This window comes from Emydura macquarii, unplaced genomic scaffold, assembly GCF_026122565.2.
Source record: "Emydura macquarii macquarii isolate MOO-44397 ecotype Brisbane River unplaced genomic scaffold, CSIRO-AGI_Emac_v2 contig_1253, whole genome shotgun sequence".
Taxonomy (NCBI): domain Eukaryota; kingdom Metazoa; phylum Chordata; order Testudines; family Chelidae; genus Emydura; species Emydura macquarii.
Window position 1 is genome coordinate 54,600,791 of NW_027131390.1, and position 17,364 is coordinate 54,618,154.

A 17,364-nucleotide genomic window follows, 5' to 3' on the forward strand; every position below is an offset into this window, starting at 1 on the left:
GTTAAGAAAGTATATTAGAAAGGAATCTGACAGGTTTAAAACTTGCTCACAACCCAAACATGACTGATTTATATTCTGCAATGATTTACTCACCAACACAGAGTCATTTTCTTCCATTTGATCTCACTGATTATCAATCGGTTAAAGCTCTAACAAAACTAGCATTATATTTTGTGATACAAAACAGCTTGTTGACCACTAATGCCATAAAGTCAGCACCGATTTTGCCCTAAGTATCTTTTCAGCCATATTTCAATCAAGACATCCCTCCATTTGAAAAATAATTATCTCCATTACCACCCTGATATCCCTGGCTTGGTTACTTCCTGGATCTTGGACTTCTGTCTCACAAAGCATCATCTGATTCAGAGCAATCCAGTAAGGTAACCAATAAAGATCATATCTCCCACACCCCTCTCTAAAACACTAGCTTCCTACAATTTTGAAATGACGTGAAAAGTCTGATTTGTAACCTACAAAACCCTTTATTGTCAAAGAAATGCTTATTTAGCTAAATGTATACCTCCTTGCAGAACTTCCCATACCTGTGTCTTAGCATATCTATTTAATAATTACCACTAAATACATAAATGGAGTTGGTTGGTGTCTCCACTAATCATGCCCCAAGGTTAAGGAACTCCATGAATTTGCCTAATGATATTATAACAGCTAATTATTCACTCACATTTAAAAACAGGTAAAAAAAAACCCACCTCTGTTTTTCCAGGCCATGCAGCCTAACCAACTGAGGTCTGTGGATTGTTGTAGAAGGGTATTCTGAGCAGCAGTACAGGATACCGGTCATGGGTATTGTGTTGTGTTGCATATAAAAATGATATCTTTAAATTTTGAGTCTACGGAGTATTTTGCTTGATTGATATATAACAACATTGCAATACACTAATACTCTTCAATTTCATGTTGCAGGTTAAAACAAGCAGCACTTTCATATTTTGCATACAGTTCCCATGGATGTGGTTTTTATAGTATATTTATGCAAAGCCTAAGTAACGATTTATGGAAATTAAAGAGGTTTATAAGCAAATAATAAAACACCCCTTTTTCTTTTAAAGCACACTAATTTTCATCCTCCAGTTCAACAACCGCAACCAAAAAAAAAGTAGCTATTGGTAAGTAATCTATCTTCACCTTCATATGTGCAGCTCCCTCAAATGGTGCAGAGTATATTGAAAATGACAAAGTGATGCTGTATTTTAAGTCCTCTATATTATTTGATCACTCCCTTTTATTTCCTGGTATTAAGTGTCAGTCATTAAAGGTATTAATAATGATTTAACTTAATTTGTATCAATACAATTGGAAAACAGAGTAGTCTTCCACAAAGGTTTGAAGACCTACAAAAAATAGATGTGAAGGGAAAACGATAGTTTTAAGTGTGTTTTTCCACTCCGAAAAGTGAGTATGTAGTAATGACATATTCTTACTCAACAGAATTGCTCCTTGTGTACATGTCAGCTCATTTTAGAGAAAAAGGTTTTTTTATTATTTCATAAACTTGTTAGCTCCACAGTGCAAACCAGATAAGAGGAAGTGAGCTGGGCTCTGCTCTTTCTTATGTTATCAATAGAATTGTTTACTAATTTCCAATTACAGGGCTAATCAGTGACACCTGGGCAACTGCAGTGAAGACTGTGTGGCTGGAATAAGCAAAAGAACTAACTAACAACAACAAAAACAGCTGAAGTAGACTATTGTTGATATCTGGAAGATGTCTCCCTTTTGCAAGGAAGATGCAGTTTCCAAGAAATATTCTACATATAAGCCTATCTTGCAAAGATACTTCTGGCTGTGCAATGAAAGCTAATGGTGGGTACACAACATATTTCAATTGAATGACTGCACAGAAATCCAAGTTATTATTACTGATTTTCTGATTTTAGTAAGTGTCTGGATGACTAATGTCAGTGTCTTACTGTCTCTGCAATTTCAATTAAGTAGTACCTGGCTTTGGCTATAAGTAAATTGCATGAATGGAACACAGATACATAACAAGGAAATGATACAGCCTCATTTAAAAGCATACTCTAGTAAACTTTTGAAAGCATCAGAAAAATTGTATCCAAGATCTCCAGCCTTGATGACTAGCAAGGTGTAAACTCTCAAAGGTGGGCAGAGGAATACATTTAATCATATTGCACAAAAAAGCATTTGTCCTAGTCTCTGCAGCTAAATAGCAATGACATGTAGAACTGCACCAAATTCCTAGTAGCTGTACTATCATAACATTGGCAAAATGAGCCTTCAGACCTTTTGGTGCTATAACATGAGTCTCTTTACTGAAGGTGACAGCTTAGACTGCCTCAGGACAGAAACTTTGGTCTATAACCCATATGCAAAAGAGACTGATTTACCAAAGTCTGACTTTCTTGGGACATAAAAATGGAGTATCCAATTTTACTTCCAACTTGTGTAAAAGGCTGCTCTGGGAGGGTCGTGATTTAATAAAGGGTAAGACTCCTCTATCATGGTGACAGACCTAAGCGTCTGCCCTTCTAGATTGATGGAGCATATCATATTCCTATTTTGCCAACAGACCACACTAACCACTACTATAATTTTATAACTGTATGTCCTTGACTTTTGATATTGTGGCTCCTAAATGTCCATTCCCTGGCTCAGCACTCATAGGCCACTATTGGTCATAAATGATCTGGAACATGAAATGAGTGAGAAGATGGCTAGAATGCCAGTTATGGCAATCCAATGATGAGTCTGAATGATAATGACAAAGCATTTTTTAAGTCTTTGTCACTGCTGTAGAGGAGGCAAAGAAGATGGTCTTTGTCTCTATGCCCATAGCTCTGCAAACTCTCAGATAACAGATCTGTTTTGAATGGTGATTAGCCTACTTAAACTGCACAGTATTCACTATCAGAATTGAATATTTCTCACAGAAGAATTTTCATGATGCTTTGTAAATAGAAATAGTCAGATCACAACCGAGCTGTCTGCCTCTATGGAGATGACATAGTTTTTTTTGTTTGTTTGTTTGTTTTTTTGAGATGACAAATACTGTTTCCCCTTTACTGTCAGTCAGCGCTGCTCACCTTGATTCTAGGAGCAGTTTCAGTCTACAACCTGTGATTTGGACCCTCACCCTTCTTGATGGTGAAGAAAAGCAAGTAGGGAAGGACTGGGCTCAACACTGGCTAAGAATGTTCCCTATGGGATGAGGAAAACATGGAACAGAGAGCTGGGTGTGACTTATTTTTAAACCAAGTTCTTGTAAAATGGCTAATTCAGGAAACCAATTATTGACACTAACAGTCTTGACAGCTATCAATCTGGATCTAATCTCTCTTTTCTGAGGGAAACTACGATCCTTTTTCAGTCATGTTTCCTTGACTTCAAGTCACACAGGTTTCAGGCCCAGGTACAAGACTGAAAAAGGACTGGCTGATGATCTTCATCCATTGTTAGTAGGTCAAGTGTTCATGCCAGTTTTTTGTTCGTCAGGAGCTTTTGATACCTCTGATCATGGGAGACTTCAATTACTCTGACATCTGCTGGAAGAGCAATACAGCAGATCACAAACAATCCAGGAAGTTTTTGGAGAGTGTCGCAGACAATTTCTTGGTGCAAGTGCTGGAGCAACCAACTAGGGGCCGTGCTTCTCTTGACCTGCTGCTCATGAACAGGGAAGATTTGGTAGGGGAAATAGAAGTGGGTGGCAACCTAGGCAGCAGTGACCATGAGATGGTCGAGTTCAGGATCCTGACAAAAGGAAGAAAGGAGAACAGCAGGATACGGACCATGGACTTCAGAAAAGCGGACTTTGGCTCCCTCAGGGAACTGATGAGCAGGATTCCCTGGGAGGTTAATATGAGGGGGAAAGGAACCCAAGAGAGCTGGCTGTATTTTAAAGAGACCTTATTGAGGGCACAGGAGCAAACCATCCCGATGTGCAGAAAGAATAGCAAATATGGTAGGCATCCAGCTTGGCTTAACAAAGATGTCCTTGGCAAACTTAATCGCAAAAAAGAAGCTTACAAGAAGTGGAAGCTTGGTCAGAGGACTAGGGAGGATTATAAAAACACTGCTCGAACGTGCAGGAATGAAATCAGGAAGGACAAAGCCAATTGGAGTTGAAGCTAGCAAGGGACGTGAAGGGGAACAAGAAGGGTTTCTACAGGCATGTTGCCAACAAGAGGAAGATTAGGGAAAGTGTGGGCCCCTTAGAGAATGAGGGAGGCGACCTAGTGATGGAGGATGTGGAGAAAGCTGAAGTACTCAATGCCTTTTTTGCCTCTGTCTTCACAGACAAGATCAGCTCCCAGACTACTGTACTGGGTGGCACAGAATGGGAAGGAGGCGAACATCCCGCAGTGCTGAAGAAACAGGTCCAAGACTATTTAGAAGGATTAGACATACACAAGTCCATGGGGCCGGATGCAATGCACCCGAGGGTGCTGAGGGAGTTGGCTGAGGTGATTTCAGAGCCATTGGCTATTATCTTTGAAAGCTCATGGCAACAGGGGGAGGTCCCTGAGGACTGGAAAAAAGCAAATTAGTGCCCATCTTCAAAAAAGGGAGGAAAGAGGATCCGGGGAACTACAGACCGATCAGCCTCACTTCAATCCCTGGAAAAATCATGGAGCAGGTCCTTAAGGAATCCATTTTAAGGCACTTGGAAGAGAGGAAGGTGATCAGGAACAGTAAACACGGATTCACCAAGGGAAAGTCATGCCTGACCAACCTGATTGCTTTCTATGATGAGGTCACTGGCTCTGTGGATGTAGGGAAGGCGGTGGATGTGATATACCTTGACTTTAGCAAAGCTTTTGATACTGTCTCTCACAGTATTCTTATCAGCAAACTAAAGAAGTATGGGTTGGATGAATGGACTATAAAATGGATAGAGAACTGGATAGAGCATAGGGCTCAACGAGTAGTGATCAATGGCTCCATGTCTAGCTGGCAGCCGGTCACAAGCGGAGTGCCCCAGGGGTCGGTCCTGGGGCCGGTTTTGTTCAACATCTTTATTAATGATCTGGAGGATGGGATAGACTGCACCCTCAGCAAATTTGCGGATGACACTAAGCTGGGGGGAGTGGTAGATACCCTGGAAGGTAGGAATAGGATACAGAGTGACCTAAACAAACTGGAGGATTGGGCCAAAAGAAATCTAATGAGGTTCAACAAAGAAAAGTGCAGAGTCCTCCACTTAGGAAGGAAGAATCCCATGCACAGCTATAGACTGGGGACCGACGAGCTAGGCAGCAGCTCTGCAGAAAAGGACCTGGGGGTAACAGTGGATAAAAAGCTGGATATGAGTCAGCAGTGTGCCCTGGTTGTCAAGAAGGCTAATAGCATATTGGGCTGCATTAGGAGGGGCATTGCCAGCAGGTCACGGGAAGTGATTATTCCCCTCTATTCGGCATTGGTGAGGCCGCATTTAGAATATTGTGTCCAGTTTTGGGCCCCCCACTACAAAAAGGATGTGGACAAGTTGGAGAGAGTACAGCGGAGGGCAACAAAAATGATTAGGGGGCTGGAGCACAGGACTTATGAGGAGAGGCTGAGGGAACTGGGCTTGTTTAGTCTGCAAAAGAGAAGAATGAGGGGGGATTTGATAGCGGCCTTTAACTACCCAGGGAGGATGGGGCTAGGCTCTTCTCGGTAGTGGCAGATGACAGAACAAGGAGCAATGGTCTCAAGTTGCAGTTGGGGAGGTCTAAGTTGGATATTAGGAAAAAGTTTTTCACTAGGAGGGTGGTGAAGCACTGGAATGGGTTACCTAGAGAGGTGGTGGAATCTCCATCTTTAGAGGTTTTTAAGGTGAGGCTTGACAAAGCCTTGGCTGGGATGATATAGCTGAGGTTAGTCCTGCTTTGAGCAGGGGGTTGGACTAGATGACCTCCTGAGGTCCCTTCCAACTCTAATATTCTATGATTCTATGATCATCAGATTTTATAGGCTCATCTATAGTACCCAAGAAGGCAAGTAGAATTGCTATTATTTTTGTGAGATGTCCCAGTGGGTAGATATGGGCAACTGCTCTTGTGCTCTAAGGGCTCTGTCATGCAGTATACCTCAGAAATATATTTTGACAGCCTCCCCAGTCAACACGTATGCAAGTTAGTAGAGAGTGACAGTGTACGGACATGGGCTGTGGCATACTCAAATGATGATGACATCCAACTCACTGTTCTCCATGCTTGAACTGGCTTGTGCAGTGGAACAAATGACCCAATCTCTTAAGAGATGGGAGCATGGATAAAAGAGTTTAACCCAGAAGAATGCAATGCAATGCAATATTGGAGGGATTGGAGAGGCAACTGAAAAGCAGTGAGGATAGTATTGGAACCGCAGATTTAGGGAGTGCCAGACAATTTCACTGTTTGGGGCTGCTCCAGGATACCTGGTGGCAGATGTGTCCTGCATAGTTATGTCCTCTGTGCCAGGTGATCTTTCTGATGCAGACATTGCTAGAGTTTTATGTGCCTTTGTCATCTTGAGATTAGGCTATTGTAACACATTGTACATTTGGCCACACATATGGACTACCCAGAAACTATTTCATGAATGCTCTATGTTCTCCACTGGTTGTATATGGAGTTCAAAATGTTAACACAGAAAGCCCTAAATGGTTTTGGACCTTGAAACCTAAGATGCTGGCTCTCTCTACCATGTGATACTACAACAATTGGAGTCCCCTGGTTTAAAAGGGCAAAAATTGCATCCTGGGCATGTTTTGTAAAGGTTCCTCACAGACTTCAGTATGTCTGATCTCACTCCACAGTTCTGTAGCTGAAGGATCTCCATAAAAAAAAGTTCTGATAATTCTTCCCGCGTTGGCAGGGGCACTCTCTCACTCCAAGGAGTCAGGGGTGGACCCCTGCTCAGAGATGCAGACCAGGAGGGGACTCGACGGGTCATGGCTGGTGCATCTCTCTCCTCGACCCTGCCCATACCCACGGCGCAAGGGAGTGTCCGCGCTCCATGCGCTCTCTTCGTCGTGGGCACCGGGGATGCTGCTCTGTGCCGAGTGGAATCCGGTGCCCACGATGCGCTCCGCACCGAGGGGGAGCAGGACGACCCGGACACAGAGCAGAGTGCTGCGCTAGGAGCAAGGCTTTAAACCTGATCTCTCCGCTCTGCTCACTGTTTAACAACCTTGCATATCCTACTCATCTGCTGTCCCCTCCAGGCACTTAAGGTATCGAGTGGGGGGGGGGGGACAGGGCGAGAGTTAAACCCAGGCGGCTGGGACATAGCCCGGCCACCTTAAGTCCATCAGGGACTTCTTCCTAAACTACAGCACTTATCATACTACTTAAACTAACTAGGTACTTTGATTAACAAAGAGATTAAAGAAGGGGAATGGCACTTGCAGGGAGCAAGTGCTAGTTCCATCCCACTGTCGCGGGCGGAAAGAAGAGACTGAGGGGGCGTAGGGCCGGCAGTGTCATGTGCTGTGGCATGAGCACGGGACTCCAGGGGGCACCAGTGCCAGCCCTACGGGGTCTGCTAAGGGGAAAAACGTTCCGGGACTGTGCACTGTGGCGTGCACACACCTATATTGGAATAGATATGAGCAATCACTCGAAGATAGAATTTCATTTTAGATCACATGGCCCGGCTTCTGAAAATTAAAAATATTTTGTGCTTCCTCAGAAATGTTCCAGAAAACATTAAAAAAATCATAGAAATTTAGGGATGACAGGAATCTCAAAAAATCATTAAGTCCAGTTTCCTGCACTATGGCAGGACCAAGTAAACCTAGACCATCCCTGACAGGAGTTTGTCCAACCTGTTCTTAAAAACCTCCAATGGTGAGGATTCCATAACCTTCCTTGGAAGCCTATTCCAGTACTTAACTATCCCTACAGATGAATTTTTTCCCTACTATCTAACCAAACCGCCCTTGCTGCAGATTATGCCCATTACTTCTTATCCTACCTTCACTGGACATGGGGAACCAATTAATCACAGTCCTCTTTATAAAAGCCCTTAACATATTTGAAGACTGTTACCAGGTCCCCCCCCGTCTTTTCTCAAGACTAAACAGAAGTTCTTCTCCCAAAGGCAAATTGATCTAATTTCATCTACCTTGCCATGTATTATTGACCTCATTCAATTCTTGTTATGCCTACTATGAAAATGCACTTATTTTCTGGATAAAAAAATCAGAACACAAGCTACTAAGAAATCTGCACTATGGCACAAGGAAATACAGGTGATCAACATTTGAGCAGCTTTAATGTGTTGGCTATAAAAGAATAGCACATTCAGTCACAGGAGCAATAGTGCTGGGAGAAATTAATAATTTGCCATTCATGATATATTTAAGGCCCTCATCTAGCAGAAGACCTAAGCACATGCTTAGCGCCACATCAGTGGAACTACTCAAATTTACTGGATCAGAACCTAAATATGAAATACCCAGAAAAAGAGTGAGATGTGCCACACAGAATAATTAAAGAAATATAAAAGATTTTATTTGGTTCCTGATTCTTTGAGGCTTAAAAGGCTAGGAGTCTTTTCTTTTTGCTACTACTAAAATACAACTCAGTTTTCACCTGCAAAAAAACCTTGGGTCTTTTCCCACATAAAAGTATTTGGGTAAAAACAAAACAAAAAAACCCCCTCACAAATGGTTTGTTAATGTTGTGAAAATAATTTTCCTCTCAGTTTCACCAACGCTGCAAAATTTTCTGCACAGCTCTGATGGGTAGTGGACAATAACCTTACTACTATTCAAGCATCTATAAAAATCTACTGCGATGTTTTGATTGTTCAACTTTGTTATTGTCAATGATGAAATGTGTAACTTGTCTTAAGAAAGTCAGCTGTTTCCAATGCAGTTTTGCAATCATCTAAATTCTACCAGAAAACAACATGTTTATTATTTTGCTATAGACTTAGACATGCATGGATTGTTTAAAGACATAACTCTGGCAATTCTTCTACCTCATTTTGACAAAAGTTCTCTCTTTCCCTCAGCTGAGATTCCAGTACAATGCATGACAACAAAATGACTTTCGGTGAAAAATATCCTTTATTCAACTTTAATAAAAATGGTAATTGTAATTAGATGTTATAGGAAGCAGACATTATCTCCACCACACCAGCTCTTCTGCAGAACATGCTCCCCAATATGTGTGTTTAAGAAACAAAAGCAGGAAATAAGGAGATACTGCAGATGTGCTAAGGCTAAAACAATGACCTGTTCCCTCCCCCGCACCTTACCAAGATCCATGCTTTTGGAGGCTTTCAGATTAATTGATTCAGGCTGCTTGGCTGGTGTCAAAGATCTGAAGTTGATGTTCTGATCTGTTAAATATGCTGCTGAATCCACTACAGAACTGTGGAAAAAGACATGCAAAATATTTAGGCACTAGTACAAAACCAGTGAAGTAATTAAAACTTTCATAATATAAATGTATTTCCCCCTTCAGTTGTTTGCAGTCATGCATCTTAACACCATCTCTGATTGTCAAGTTTCTTTTGTGAGATTTAGCACCTGTACTCACATGTATTTAATTATATATATTTAAATACAGATTATTCATGAAGATAACTGCTGTTTTTACACACTTAATATTTAAATATGATTTTATTTAACAGAACAGAAGGGGAAATATCCAGTGCCAACAGTCGTGTTTTCCCTTCTGTTGAGCTTTATTTAACCACCTCCTGTCTGAATTGTTTACCAAATAAATTGAGCAACATGTAGCCACTGCACCTGGTTCATTCTCTCTGACATGTCAACAGTCTACTTGTATGATGGTATTTACAAAGAACACCACCGCCCATAACTCTGAAGCTCCTCATAAACAGAGCTGCGTGGAGGATCGAAATTCTGTTTCACAAAGGACTGAGATTTGAAATTTGGTTTAATTTAGAATAGGAATGAAAAGTGAAAATTCCAAAATTCTCTATGAAGAAAATTCCCCACCCCCCTCAAAATTAATTTCAGCTCACTCAAAACTCTATTTCAATTCTGCTTTTTGATTTTATATTACAACATATATTTCAAAATTATAAAGTAATTTCAAACAAAGGTAATTTAAAAATGACAGATTGAAATGTTTCATTCAAAATATGTTGAAAAAGGATGTTTCAAGAATTTGATTCCCCCCCTATTTTTTTCCAAAAGGGAATTTCAGCAAAACAGACACAATTTTGCAAAGCATTTCAACTAAGTTATAACTGCATTTTCTGATAGAAAATGGTTCCAAGTTTTTCTGACCAGCTCTACTCACAAGGTATCTATCACTATGTCATATGAGCATATCCCAAGTATTTAAAAATAGAAATAAGAGTAAATCTCTCTCCCTCCCTTCCTTCCCAGTCTGTAGGAGATATATGACCAGATCCTCATTGGGTGTAAAGGAGCTGATAATTTGGCCTATATTTTGATTGGTTTACAAAGGATTTTCATTTGCTTGTTTATGTTAGTTTGTATCTGAGAATGTATTATACACCTTAAGAACAAGAGAACATCATATTGAAAAGACAAAATAAACTCCAATGAAATTCACGTACATTAAGTAAAACAATGAAAAAAATGATAAGAATCTACCTGTGTATGATGCATTTAAGGTTATAGAAAAAAATGCATGATATACTGCATTCTTTGAAAAATAGTGCAGGATAGCTCACGTATCACCATTCTTAGATGTACCATTGTTTGAAAACTACAGAAATAGACAAGATATTAAATTCCAAAATAACCAACCACGATTTATATTGCAGAAATGTCAACTTGACCATAACTATTATGGTGCAGATTCCACATCTATTTACACCACAACAGTGCTTTTAATCAATGAGAAATAACATCACAATTATCAGTGAGAACAACCGAGCCATTCTAGCCATAAATAATAAAAATAGCTGCAATAGAAACTACATCCAAACCTATGATTATAATCTTCAGAAAGCAGCTCCTCACTGGGGTGCGGGGGCAGGGGAGGTGGAACTTCATTCTCAGCACTACCACGATCAGAGATAGTCGGCTCTGAAACTAAAAGGGATTAAACAAAGTAGTGGCAGCAATTATATTACACCAGTTCACTGTTCAATATCTGGACTGGAAGGCCTGAAGTGATCCACAAATTATACAAATCCCTAAACTAACTAAACAAGAATTAAAATCATAAGCAGAAAATACACCACTTGGGAATTCCAAAAGAGTTGATATGCATTGCTGATGCATAATTAAAGATAAATACAGTGAATCTCTGCACATAATGAAGTGGAGCATAAGTCCCGAATTGTTTTAATGCATTTTAATAGATTTTGACTTCCCTCATACAGTTTTAACATAACTAATAGGTTCAACTGTTTTAATTTTTTTGGTTTGCAACATTTATTACCTCCCAGATAGGTAGTAAGGTGCCTCCCCTGAAGATATCTCCTCCCTCTCCTTCTCTGCTACTATTCCATGACAGGAGGGCTAAGCAGGAAGCCCTGGATCATAGTATTAATTCCTCTTATAATGCCATTAAAGGCAATTAATTTACACCAGGAATGAGTTTGGCCCCAAAACAGGCAATTCAAAGTAGTCATAATGCTTGATCGAACCATTATTACAGTTTGCTGGGCTACTAAACCAACAAACACGTATTTAATAGAATCGCTGTGGATAGAGTACATGATAATGGAGGCTGAGTCAATGTCCCCTTCACTTAGGAAGTAGTACAGCACAGTATACTAAGCAGCAGCAAAGAGTGGAAGCCCAAGTGGTACTTTCAGATTCCAAGGTCAAAGCTCTGTTTTTCTTCTCTACTTTTTACTCTTCACTAGGTTATCCCCTCTCTTAAACAGACTGCCTTCTGCTAGTTGCTGGCAGCTTCATTTCATTATGCCCCATGGAAGCTATAAACCTCAACTTCACCCCTGCCATCTCACCATTCACACCCTCACCATTACTCACAAATTTTGCTTCTGGTTCTTTTCCTCTTTTCTATCTTCTCTTCCCATACCACATTGTCACTTCCTCCCCATTTCTCGCCTTCTTTGCTACTAATAAACATCCTCTTCTCATCTCCACTCAGTGTCTTTACCTCCTCCTTCCACTCTTCACACTCCTCCTCCTACACGTTCTCCCTCACTCATCAAGTTCTAATTCTCCCAGACTTATAACTGTCTCCAAGTAAGTGCCCATTTTCTCTCCTTCTACTTCCCTCTAGTCTCTCCATGTTTCATGCTCACCTAGATCCATGATTTTATTCCCTATGCCCGTGCACCTCCTCACATTCACTGAAAACTCGCTTTCTCCTTGTAGTTCATCATGTATTGCTGCCTCTCCTACTGCAGCCCCGATCTCATGACTTCAATATGCTCCGACCTCTCACCTTCCTCCTCCCAGTTCCGTCCCTTCTACTTTCTATCCCTTTGCTTCTTGAGGTCCTTTTCATCTCCTTAAGACAGGCTCACTTTCTTCATCTGATATCAGTCACCAACTTCTCTCAACTCTTCACTCTATATTATACTCTGTTACTTCAGTCTCTACACCGACAGATCCTCTGATTCTACTGTTTTTGGATTACCTCTCTAACTGCATCATTCTTTCTGAGCTTCAGTTTGACTCATTGTGAAGAATGAGGAAGATGCCTGTAATATTTTAGTAATATTGCATATACATATATGTGTTTGATTGTTACTGTGTTATTTGATATATGGGTTAATTTGTACCCAGATCGACAAACTTCTGATAACCACCCCGTTCTTGATAATTACAGGACAATGCAGACAACAAATTGCTTGGAAGTCTATCCTGGACCCACTTTGGTGGGCTGCTTAAAGTAGTATGACCAGCTTTAAGCAATACAGGCAGACACAGATGAGGGACTAATGAAAGGTCTGCTCCTGAAGATGGGAGCGGGGAGAGATATAGGGACTGCTGAGGTGCTGACCGGTTCCCCCTTGAGGTCCCTGAGGCTGGGGTCTTTGGCATAAACTAGTTTGGATATATATGCTGACTGTTTGCTCTGTTAAAACCCCTTTGCTCTTTGTTCCTTCAGTTTAAACAATTCTTTGTTTTGGAAAGGCTGTTCTATGTCAATGTATTCACACACCGGTCACAGCTTCCAAAGGGAAGTCTTGCAGGTAGCCAAATCCAATTGGGTCTGCTGAGTAATTATGGTTGGTACATAGAGTGCTGCATCCTCGGCACATGCTCTGAGAGTGGGAGAATTCACAGGGTTCGACCCAAGATAGTTGAAGGCAAGAGAATTGTCACCTGAAGGGGTGCACTCAGAGACTTGACAGAGGTGAAAGGTGCAGCTAGCCCTGAACCATGATACTCAACTCGTAACTTCAGTCACTATCCTGATTTGGGATTTACCAAAAAACACTATTCTTCCCTCTCCCGCAAACACTCAGTCTATGACCATGACACGTTCCTCTTCATCATTATTCCTTCTTTCTACTCTCTACTTTCCTATCACTTACTCCTTTTGTGATCACCACGCTATTAACATCCATGACTTCTCTTTCTCCTAGCCCTCACCTTTTCTCCTTGTCTTCACTAACTCCGATCAGCAACTCATGGTTGCCACTTTCAACTCTGTCCCTCTCCCCATAACTGCTCATTCCCCTCTGAATGCTCAAGTAAGCCCCACCTTTGACCTTCCCATTATGTGCTACCTCCATTCCTGTTCTTACATTACTGAACGTACCTGGAGAAAAACGTTTTCCTTTCTAGCCAGCATTACTTCTACTGTCCCAAACTGATCCATACCACCAGTGGTGGGTTTACATATTCTGCCTCCCTAGGCAAAATAAAAACATGTGTCCCTTCACCCCAAGCGAAAAAATTTGAGTATTTTCAGAGGTGCAGGGACTATCATTCTTGTCAATTACACCTCTCCTCTGGAGCAGTGAAATTGACAAGAAAGCCAGGGGCAGCTGGAGCTTGGCTCTGGGAGGGGACGCAGCTGCTGCCCACTGCCAGCAGAGACGGGCAGCTGCCGCCAGTATCTTGGCTGCATGCCGGGAACAGGCGGGAGGCGGGCAGCTGTAGCTCAGCAGCCACCCTTTATGTTTTTCCACCCTAGACAATTGCCTACTTTGCCTATTGCTAAGACCAGGCCTGCATACCACAAGCTAATCTACAACTTTTATTCCCTCCCTAAAGGCCCTGATCTGAGTAGAAGAATTGAGTGATTCCAATTCAAGAGAGAAGAGATGGGTTGAGGCCAGAGACATGAGGGAAGAGCGGTCTAAGAGACCAAGGGGGTCAATGGCGCAGTTAGCCCAGTAACTGTGACAGTTGAGCCTTAGGATTTATGTTGTTTGGAGCGGGGAATGTTCCTGGTATTGTTTTGCAGCATGCAAAATTTTTAAAATAAAATAGTAATAGTAATTTTCTATATCAATTAATCTTTTCATGCACGTCACACTTCCATATGTAGATACTTGCACATGCATGAAGATTCAACATGCCAAGCTTTCATAGGGCAGATGCTTTAACATTACAGTATTTCTTAACCAGAGAGATGGCAGCAATTCTCTTGCAACCCTGATAATTTTCTGGATGTAAAAGAGCCTGTGATGAGGCCGATTCCAGTAATCTTTCAGCACCAGAAATCTGAAGTTTGCTGGCACTGATGCATTGCTTCTCCAAGAGGTTGTTCTAAAAATGCTATTTCTGTACAACAACTTGGCAAGAAAAAAAAAGTAGAGACCTGAGGGTGGCAAGTATTATTCATGCAAAAATAGACTGAACATTCGCATTTCAATATTGGATTAAAAAATCCTTCTTTACTGAAATGTCCACAGGCAAGACAAAATGTAATGTTTTGGCTATAACAGCTTTTCCCAAGACATTACATTTGGTCTTGCTCATGTATAATAAGAGATCCTTTTAAAAAAAATCTAGTATAAGTAAGCCAAGTTTCAATCTATTTTTGTTGAGCTTCTAGAACAGTCGTATGTGTAGAGCAGTCACTGGTATTAGAAGAAACTTTTTTTAAAACATTAACTGAGAATGTGACATTTTATTAAACATAATTCAACTACTGCCACTAATTTTTTGTATTAGCTACGGTATTGTATTGACATCTCTGTGGTCTTTTATTGCTATTTACATTATGGTAGCACCCAGAGCACTAGATCAGGACTAGAACTGCACTGGGAAAGGCACGATGCAAACATATAGCAGGAGAAAATCCCTGTAACCAATGCAACTTTTTCAGTGTGGGAGGAAACATAAGCACATTCAGGTTCATAACTGAGTTCATTGGGGCCTTGTGGAGGTGCATGGTTTCACATGTGCAGATACCATTGTAGGATTGGAACCTACTATAAAAGAAAATGCTGCAAGTGTTTGTAAAGAATGATATGGGGGTGGGGTGTGGAGAAAAGGGGAACACTGATAAGGAGTGTGGGTTTAAATTGTTGAATTTTGAACATTTAACCTAATATTTTTACAGTAAAATCCATGTTACATGGATGTGCACAGTACTATTTTAGGGCCATATTCTCTGCTCACATCTACCTGAAGGATTTCAGCTCTGATATTCTGAACACTCTACTAGGTATTTTGCTGCTCTAGGCAAATGTGTCTCTCTCCTCCAATCCCTCCACCTGGCATTCTGTCTGATCTCACTAAGTAAGTCTTTTTAAAACGTAAGTCACAATACAAAGATACTTCACTTAGTTTCTCAGTATTATTTAAAAATCTCTCTCTCCTTAGCCCATTGACTGACACCTCCCATATCTTCCCATGCCATGGTCTCTCTCTCTCTCTCTTTCATCCCACCATCATATAAGGGTCTCTCTCTCTCTTTCTTCTCTTTGCCCCTCCCCTTTGTGGAATCTTCTCAACATCTTGCATCCATTCTCCTCCATGACGTGATGGTTTGTCTCCTTTCTTTACCCCCTCAATTTTTTAACTTAAAAATGTAAAATGAAGAATGAGCAAAAAAAAAAAAAGACACACACTGGCAACATCTGCTGCTAGGACCCCTCAAAGAGTATTGCTTTTCTAGATAGGCTTTATTCTGATCCTTATCTAGGTACTTAAGAACTGTGCCTGATTAGGAACCCGAATAGTCCCAATGAATGAGTGAGAATACCTAATGAGTTTTCTCAAATGCTTAGTTAGGCATATGCTTAAATACATCATTGTGTCAGGACCCCACACAGCAGCCAGGGGGGTTTTCCACTGGCAAGGGGAGGAGATAGGAAAATAAAGTGCCAGTGTTAAAGCTAGGTGTTGTACTCAACTATTTACAGATCAAGAATATTACAGCTACTAAAAAATAAAGTTTGAAAGTCTGGCATGTGGAACATAACTATGATATTCTAATTCTGTTGTTGTAAATTAAGGGTCTGTTTCTAACCTTAGAAATATTTTAAGTCTTAATAAACTAAAATAGCAAACCTTGTTAATATGATGTTATAGTATAAATTCCTATTGGATTATAAAATGGGACACAAACCGAAGTAATCACTGAATCCGTCAAAGATGTATAGAAAATAAACATTTTGACAATATATATTTAGCAATCATTTTTTTTAATCCATCCTTATGTGTTGGGCAGTGAGCTAGAAACTGTTACTTAAATTGGAATGCCTGCCAGGAATTTAATTCACAACTTCTGAGTCAGCTCTTCCACCCTCCCTGGATCTTCAAGCCTCAAAGTAATAGAGCCTGCACTTACTCTAATTAACTGGTTTTTTTAACTGATGTGAATTTCTGAAAACAAAAAGAGCACTTTTTTTTTTTTTTTTTGGCAAGAAGGATGTACAGTACATACCTTTTAATCTTTCCTGAGGACTGTAAGTTACAAATTGCTGCAGGACAGTATCATTGTGCCTGGAGATAGTGCTAAAGATCTGACTGCCCTCAAGAACTGGTTTTTGAAAAAACCCATGATCTGAGCGTTCCTAAGAAAAAAACAGAACCACATATTTAATGTGAAAAATAAATGTCCAACAAAGCCAAGCAACAATAATCACTAAATCAAATTGGATTTGTACATTATTTGTCAGGTGTTTATTGCACATTACCACCTCTCCAATAAGAAACATGAAAGATGTCTTCAGATCATTGTTAATCATGAAACAAGAGATTATCCTTGCATTAGTAATGATCATTAAGGATGATAAACAGAGAAAATGACTTTTTTTTCTGACCCAAAACTGGCTTCATGTTATTCCTCCCATCTGCGAGGGCAGCTTGTGACATTGTCAACACGATAGAACAGGCAATGCCAGTGGTATTTCTTTGCTAGCCAGCTGGTTCCTTTCGCTCAGAGACTGAGTGTGTATGCTCTGATGATCACACAGTAAAGCAGTTTGTAACTAAGTGGCTATGTACAACCCCTAAACCCAAGTCTTCTAGCTGGCATCTGAACAAACTCTTGCCATACCTCTAGTCTGTTT

The 17,364-nt window shown here is 40.7% G+C and overlaps 1 protein-coding gene across 10 annotated transcripts in view; it reads right to left on the bottom strand.

The window, feature by feature from the left end:
* PARD3B (par-3 family cell polarity regulator beta) overlaps nt 1-17,364 on the bottom strand; it is a 656,325-nt gene that overhangs the window by 242,333 nt on the left and 396,628 nt on the right. For all 10 annotated transcript variants that reach the window (XR_010919815.1, XM_067548843.1, XM_067548841.1 and 7 more), the window contains 3 exons: nt 16,737-16,866; nt 10,888-10,993; nt 9,214-9,329 (listed from right to left, as the gene is read on the bottom strand). Coding sequence is in view for 9 of the 10 variants with exons in the window: in XM_067548843.1 (XP_067404944.1) it covers nt 9,214-9,329; nt 10,888-10,993; nt 16,737-16,866 (352 nt within the window). In the remaining variant the exon portion in view is untranslated. The remainder of the gene's footprint in view (nt 1-9,213; nt 9,330-10,887; nt 10,994-16,736; nt 16,867-17,364) is intronic.